Source organism: Triticum aestivum, chromosome 7D, assembly GCF_018294505.1.
Source record: "Triticum aestivum cultivar Chinese Spring chromosome 7D, IWGSC CS RefSeq v2.1, whole genome shotgun sequence".
NCBI classification, from domain to species: Eukaryota; Viridiplantae; Streptophyta; class Magnoliopsida; order Poales; family Poaceae; genus Triticum; species Triticum aestivum.
The window spans coordinates 269,832,738-269,840,517 of NC_057814.1; the positions used below are offsets into that span (position 1 = coordinate 269,832,738).

Below are 7,780 nucleotides of genomic sequence, written 5' to 3' on the forward strand. Positions count from 1 at the left end.
TATGTAAAAACACGGAATCTAGACAGTTTTTGAATTTTTTCAAACATTTCCTGGAAATTGTGAACAAATTTTTAAAAAGGGGGTAATATTTCAAAATTAGAAAAAAATGAACAACTAAAAAATTAAATTTCAAAAGCATGATTTTTGAAATTGTGAACTTTTTAACAGAAACAATTTTTGAAAATCCTAAACATTTTGCAAAACACAAACATTTTTTGAATTTTGAGAACAACATCTGATAGTGGGAACAGTTCTAAAATTTCTAAACAAAATTTCAAAAGCATGAACATTTTTTGAAACCGTCAAACATTTTCTGGAAACACGAACAATTTTTGAGTTTGTGGGATTTTTTAAACGAGGACTTTTTTAAACATTCTGAACACTTTTAAAAACATGATGTTTTTCAAATAATCAAAAATATTTTCCTTTATTAACAAAATTTGAAAACATGTTTTCTTTTAAATTTTGGAAACACAAAAAAATTTCAGAACCATGAGCATGTTTTGAAAAAACATGAATATTTTTTAATTTTGGAAAAATGATGTTTTTTTAGAAATTCGAAACAATTTTGAAAACGTGAATACTTTTTGAAAAAGAAAAATGAACTTAAAAAAGAGTGACAGAAAGGGAAAACAAAAAAACATAAACAAGGAAAAGAAAAGAAACCGAAACATAAAAACAAAAGTAAAGAAAAAGGAAACCGAAAAACAGTAAAAGAAAGAAAATTTTGGTTCAAGGGACCTTCTAGAACGTTTCCAAAACCATGGGGTAGTTCCCACGCTATCTATACTATGTACAAAAATGGTCAGGCCCAAACGCGTCGGTCGGCCACTTGCCTTGTGCGAAGTGTCGGCAGTTTGCCGTAATAAGCAACAAATAGGGAATTCAGGCGATTCTTATTTGAGACTCGTCAAAACATCATGGCTTCGCTGAAGCTCGGCCTCACGACGCCCATGTTTGGGCTGGCCCACGATAGCTTTGCTTTATTTTTTATTTTTTTTGTTTTATTGTCTTTTCTTTTGTGTTTCTTTTCCCCTGTATTATACAAAATTCATTACGTGTTACAAAAATGTTCATCGTATGTTAAGGAAATTTTCATGGTATATTAGAAGTTGTTCATCGAATATACAAATGTTCACTATGTTTTTGAAATTTGTTTAGTGCATATTAAACAATTGTTCAATGCGGATTCAAAAAATTTCAACGTATATTACAAAATGCGCAACACATATAGTGATATTTTTTAGAAGTTCATCATATAATGCAAAAAAGTTCTTCTTCTATTATTTAAAATTTCCATCAAGAAAGTTTTCAGCATATATTATAAAATGTTCAATGTGTATTTTTCAAAAAAAAATCAAAAGAAGTTTGATACTACTATCGCGTCTTGAATCTATCACTAGATCTCATCAGCTTGTTTGGTTAGTTACACTGGTTCTATGAGGGGTAGCTCGCGAGTTTGAGCTCTCGCTCGCACATGACTTTTTGGCGATTCTTTTACTCGTCTAGAGCTCATTGCCTCCAAATGGGCCGGCCCATTCGCCCCTGACTTTAGTAGAGGCACGACCATTTGTCGCTCGCGGGTGGGGGATCTCCTATTCTGCGTGCTGCGCGCTGGGAAAAGGTGCGGCGCGCACCCCTGGCTCCCCCATGCTCGAACTTGGGCCGCTTCAGGGTTTAGGACTTGAAAAAAATGTTCACCAATGCAAAAAGATGTTCATGAATTCAGAAAAATGTCCACTAAAATTCAAAAACTTAAACATTTTTGGTTTTGATGAAAAAAAACATTGAATTTTTTATTAAGATTTTTTAATTTAGATGAACATTTTTTGTATTTCGTGAACAAAATTTATATTCAGTGAATAATTTTTGAATTGGATGAACGGATTCTGAATTCATGAACTTTTTTGAATTCGATGAACATTTAAAAAATGATGAACATGTTTTAAATATGATAAACATTGTATGAAGTGGATGAACAAATTTTGAGTTTCAAAAAGTTTTCACACCTGATTTGAAAAATGTTCACGGATTTTAGAAGATGTTCGTGAATTTGGAAAGAAAAAATGAAAAATAAATGAAAAAACGAAAATTATAAGATAAATGAACAAATAGAAAGAACAAGGGAAAAAAACAAGTTTGGATGTTCTAGAACCTTCCCAGAAACGAAAGTGAGCTAGTTGGGCCGTGCATGTCATGGATGCAAAACGACACCTCTCGCCGAAGCAAGCCGTGCCTCTTGTAGAAGGAGAAAAAAAAACAAGTTTTTTTTTCGTTTCAGAGAGGCATGGCGTGTCTCTGGCGGAAGCAAAACCCTGCCTCTCGCAGAACAAAAAAAAACATGTTTTTTTTACATAATTTTGTTTCTAATTTTTTCAAAAGTTAAGAAAGACCGGTGAAAAATCAAAATGCCAAAAAACCCTAAAAAAACCAAAAACGCGTACGAAAAAGAAAACGGCAGGACGCCTAGAGCGTGACACGCGGCGGTGGCTGAGCGCGAGTGACGCGCTCTCAGCCTCCCTAGATGACCCTTGCAGGCTTCCGAATGAGCACTCGTTAGTTAGTGGCTCTCGCCAAATAGGGGCACCCGTCGTATAGGGCTCTTCTTGGACTTACTGTGTATAGGGCTTTTCTTTTTGAGAAAATATTCTGTTAGGGCTAGTTTGACATATTTGTCATTTGGGGGCCAAGACTAAGAACAATCCAAAGGCTCACAAGAAAGCCCGTGGGAAGCCCATCAAAGCCGACAAATGCCCAGCGCGGCGTGTATAAAAAAGGGAATTCGGAGGACGGAGCACCTCAAGCTCAAATCCCTTCCCCTCCTCGCGTGCCCCCCCTTATCCCCTTCACCATGGCCACCTCCGCCATGACACTCGCCATGGTCGCGGCCACGGACGCCTCCCTCTTCCACCCCACGTTCCCCGCCCAACACAAGCTCGCCCCGGCATCCGCCTCCCTCCCACTCATTTTCTCTCGCGCGCCGCTCCTCCGCTCCACCCGCCCCCGCGTCCCCCTTACGCCCCTCGTCGCCTCCTCCGACGCCGCCGAGGCGGGCCTCGACTGGGCCGACGCGGAGGAAGCCGAAGAGACGGTGACGGAGGAGGAGCCCGCGGTGGCGGCCTCCGGTGGGGACGCGGGGTACGCAGCCGAGCCGCCCGAGGAGGCCAAGGTGTACGTCGGGAACCTGCCGTATGATGTCGACAGCGAGCGGCTCGCTCAGCTCTTCGACCAGGCCGGCGTCGTCGAGGTCGCCGAGGTGAGCCTACCACTGCAACACCTAAAATAATTACCGCTAAAATTAATAACAGCAACGCGTAAGTACGATTTCCCCCGTTAATACCATTTTGGTACCTGCACAAGTTCGGGACTGTTTGTGTAATCCGATGTTAATTTGAGTGGTAAGCATATCACTGAGTATCAAAATACTCTGCAATTTTAGGGTAGCTTCCACTGTTAATTTTAGGGTAGCTTCCTAGTTGCAAGAAACGACTTGTTTTCTGTTTCCCTGTTGGCGTGAGTCCTGTTTTTTTTTCATTCATGTTCTTCTGTTGTCTATTGTCGAACCTTGTAGTAATTGCATTATTTATATAGGCTTGAGAATTGTAGTGTCTGATATTATTTGTATAAATGGGTGTGCAGTGCTCGATTGATTTTCTTATTTTGACCTTGCTTTGTTCAACTCCAGGTCATTTACAACAGAGAGTCAGGCCAGAGCCGTGGATTTGGATTTGTTACCATGAGTACTATTGAGGAAGCTGACAAAGCCATCGAGACGTTCAATCGCTACGTGAGTGCATATCAATCTTCTCATTGCTTTTTAGTTCTTTGAATTGTTTAGAGTTCACAGATAATCAAATTTTATTTCATACTCCAACTTGAACATATGAAATTGTTTAGAGTATTTTTCATCACTTGCCTGTCTTCAAGTTATTTATATATGGTGCCATTACACAAGAAATTGGATGTTATCACCTTGAGACGACTTGAACGTACCACTTGATAAAAACGGATTATTATCACCTTGACGGGGTTGTATTCCTTATCCCGTTTCTTAGATCGCACATCATGTTTGATGAACAACTAAGGGCAGTACACCTGAAAATAGTACAACATGATGTATAAGTTGCACATTGTGCTGAGTAGCTGGCTGATTACCTTCTGTTTAACAGGACATCAGTGGAAGGCTTCTGAACGTAAACAGGGCAGCTCAAAGGGGCTCCCGTGTTGAGAGACCTCCTCGACAGTTTGCATCTTCTTTCAGGGCTTATGTTGGTAACCTGCCATGGCAAGCGGAAGACTCTAGGTTGGTGCAATTGTTCAGCGAGCATGGGGAAGTAGTTAACGCTACAGTTGTGTACGACAGAGAAACTGGGCGTTCACGAGGATTTGGTTTTGTAACTATGGCTTCAAAGGAGGATCTTGACAGTGCTATTTCAGCGCTTGATGGACAGGTGAGAACATCGTCAGCATAACTATATCATTTTCATAAACTACATAACAGCACGACTGCAACATGGAAGCAACTAATTTCTCCAGAATTGTTGACTATCATAGTGTGTATGGCAAACATTGAAGGTTCCAAACTGATGCTAATTTGTTGTTGTTATGAACTCTAGGAGATGGATGGCCGCCCACTCCGAGTGAACGTTGCCGCGGAGCGACCACAGCGAGGGTTCTGATGCAGAGGAGAGCGGGTGCTTCTTTTGGACACACGAGAGCAACACTGCTGAAATGTTACTGCAGAAGACTGAAGCATGTCACCACTTAAAAATCCTGCACTAGCCTCCTGATGCTGGGCTATCTCCTCCCATCCCATGTTCTTTTTTCATGCTTCCGTTTGCTGCTGATGTCATCATGTTAATTTCTTGTCAACACCATGAGTTCAACTTTTCAAGTAGGCTACTGTAATGATGTCCTAGTGTTCTCATGATAATCGAAGAAGGTTTTGTTGGTAATGCTAATATGATTATGTATGCAAAGGGCAGAATGCACGGTAGCCTTGTTTACTTTTGCAATTACATTCGCCTTGCAACCTGACATTTTTCACAGAACCAAAGATATTTTGGGTTGCTTGAATTTACAGGCAACATTGTGAGAGCAGTTCCAACGAGAAAACATGCTTCACGCTCACAGATGCTAGCAGATACAAAAAGATAGTTAAACACAAACACTCGCTTCAATACTTTGATGAAGTACCAGTATCCTACATTGCCCATGAAACCCAGCGTTTTACAGCGACAGCTGGGTAGATTTTATGTCCAATCATAACGCCTTGATAATGAGGTTTTAGGTTCACACGTTGAAGATAGCATTTGGTTGGCAGGATGCGGCGATCAATTCGAGTGCAACTGGGCATCCTTGCTGGTGAGAGGCACATAGCGCACAGACGTCTCGTCTCTTATGCTGACACCGCCGTCTAGCTTCTTGTCAACCACCTTCAGCTCCTGGAAGATGGTCCCAACCGGGATCACCATTCTGCCACCAGGCTTCAGCTGCTCGATTAACGCCTCTGGAATCTGCGGTGCTGCAGCTCCGACATGGATGCAGTCATATGGTGCAAGCTCGGGCCAGCCTTCCCTACCATCTGCATCAGTTGCAAGCATTATAGTTTGAGATACACCGTAGTAATATGGCACAATTACCAAGGAATTCCATCAAAAGGAGAAGCATACACATAAAAGAAATGGAGAGGGAACAACTGTATGGTATGGTGAAACAACAGACTCACTTTTCTCTTCTCTTCTCTACTTTACTTAAAAAAATAAGTAGTGTCCTTTTCCTGCCAGGCAGAACTCTTTCTCAACCGGTTCCCCCCTCTCACCACGTCTCTTTATCGATTTTTTTTCATCCAGCCGGTTTGTTTTTCACCATGCCATATTTGACCGCACCTTCCCAGTACACCACTCAATAACATTAATTTACTTACCTTTTGCACCAATTCCACCTTAGTTTACTTACCAAACTTCTCATAAAACTATAAGGTAACTCATGGGCAGGATTTGATAAACATTTAGGGCCTCTTTGATTCACAGGATTCTGAAAAATAAAAAGTACAGGATTGGAGTGGCATATCGACTTAAATCCAATAAGATTAGCAAGGAGTGTTTGATGCCACAGAAAAAACAAAGAAATAGTAAAAAGAGGTTGGAGTGGATGTTAGATTTCCTATGAAATGTAGTACAAAAGATTCCATACGGAAAATTCCTATGGAATCCAATCCTATGAATCAAAGGACCAACGTAGGAAATATTCCTAAGGATTTCAATCCTCCAAAAATCCTATAGAATTATTTTGAATCAAAGGAGCCCTTAGTTGGACAATCACATTAATATGGGCAGATAAATCACGAGCTAACGTACTAGAATATATATCCCGTTGCAACGCTTGTGCATTGTCCTAGTTGAAGAATAAAATACTACCTTGTTACTATGTTAACCCCAACTGAAATAAGCACCCCATGTAGGATATAGCTGAAGAAATCCTCATATCAATTTTGTATATGTATATATATACAAAACCTGATGATTAGTCTGTATGCCCATCTAAGCATGGTTCTAAAAATAGTACTTGCCATGACGGAAGCAAAGTAGATGACTGAAAATGTCAGACTTGGTCTACTTACCAGCAATATGAATACTGAGGGATCCATCATTCAGCTGTGGGGCTGCTGCACTTTTCTTGATGTTTTCGGCAGAAGAAGCAACCAACTCTGGTATGTGTTCAACACCAACTGCTCGTCCTCCCGGTCCAACCATAAGTGCAAAGCAAGCTGTTAGGTACCCAGTGCCTATCAATTTACCAATACCAACCAGTGAGTTTAGGACCAAGGTATTAAGCATTTCAGCCACTAAAACAAGCTAGTATTATCATTCGGTCAGAAGGAAATGATCTGCTGATTACTACAAAATCTTCAAAGTTTAGTGTTAAAAGGTGTGGATGACATGCCGGCGAAATGCCCTCTCATATGTTTTCTTAGGTAGGCCTCTTATACTGTTTTGATAGACTTCATTGCATCCTAAACTTTAAAGATACAGGTTGCTAAATTTGTGGAATGACTTCAGGCACGAACATCTCCTTATGCTGCCATACAAATTCAGATATTTTAGTTGAACAGATTGAACATACTAAAGTCTTACATACCTGATCCAACATCCAGAGCCCGCATACCAGGCTGCAGATGATCCTCCAGGAGCTCCAGGCAAGCAGCATGCATGTGAGGCGCAGATATGGTTGCATTGTAGCCAATTGCCATTGGGCTATCAAAATAGGGAGAACCACCCTGAGGCACAAACAGCCCCCTATCGATGGTCTCCATGACCTCCGCAACTTTGCTCGACTTGATTACCCCATATCTCTGCAGTTGCTCAACCATGGCCTTGTTCTTGTCGCTAGCTCCGCTCGACCACAGTCCATGCTATCACAGTGTCCCCACCAGCAGAAACATGAAACACATATAATTAGTCGACTTTGCCATTCTAAACGGTGTCAAATTCAGTGAACGAAACCGGTTCCCTATGATTGACAAATTAAATAAAGTTTATATGGATCATGCCATAAGAGAACAATCTTAACTCGCTTGCACTATGGTAGTCGAAAATGTTTGCCAAGCAGATGCTTGGAATAGCCTAGCAGCCTGGCGGTCTTTCCATTTGGATGATTCCCACCATCCACATTTCGAGCCTCAAAAATGATCATCACACTTAAAAGATTGAGACCACGGGTCCAAAGGGTCTAAGTGGGATCCAACCAAAGGCCCTCAGCCTCTAACAATTTTCCTCCA

General features: G+C 41.0%; 2 protein-coding genes across 3 annotated transcripts in view; one reads left to right on the forward strand and one right to left on the reverse strand.

The window, feature by feature from the left end:
- The first annotated feature begins 2,796 nt into the window (after positions 1-2,796).
- LOC123163796 (28 kDa ribonucleoprotein, chloroplastic) lies at positions 2,797-4,961 on the forward strand. The gene is made up of 4 exons (XM_044581180.1): positions 2,797-3,256; positions 3,686-3,787; positions 4,170-4,451; positions 4,617-4,961. The coding sequence occupies exons 1-4, from the start codon at positions 2,852-2,854 to the stop codon at positions 4,677-4,679; spliced, it is 852 nt and encodes a 283-aa protein (XP_044437115.1). The 5' UTR covers positions 2,797-2,851; the 3' UTR covers positions 4,680-4,961.
- A 196-nt stretch (positions 4,962-5,157) lies between these two features.
- Positions 5,158-7,780, reverse strand: part of LOC123163795 (protein-L-isoaspartate O-methyltransferase-like) — a 3,375-nt gene continuing 752 nt past the window's right edge. For both annotated transcript variants that reach the window (XM_044581178.1, XM_044581177.1), the window contains exons 2-4: positions 7,141-7,414; positions 6,623-6,787; positions 5,158-5,584 (exon numbers count right to left, since the gene is read on the reverse strand). In XM_044581178.1, coding sequence (XP_044437113.1) covers positions 5,334-5,584; positions 6,623-6,787; positions 7,141-7,414 — 690 coding nt within the window. In that variant the 3' untranslated portion in view covers positions 5,158-5,333. The remainder of the gene's footprint in view (positions 5,585-6,622; positions 6,788-7,140; positions 7,415-7,780) is intronic.

Bases quoted from the DNA above. Each gene is read 5' to 3' on its own strand.
- LOC123163796 (XM_044581180.1), top strand. From the start codon at position 2,852: ATGGCCACCTCCGCCATGACACTCGCCATGGTCGCGGCCACGGACGCC. The intron at 3,257-3,685 runs GTGAGCCTACCA...GTTCAACTCCAG, and splicing joins GCGTCGTCGAGGTCGCCGAG to GTCATTTACAACAGAGAGTC. The intron at 3,788-4,169 runs GTGAGTGCATAT...TCTGTTTAACAG, and splicing joins TCGAGACGTTCAATCGCTAC to GACATCAGTGGAAGGCTTCT.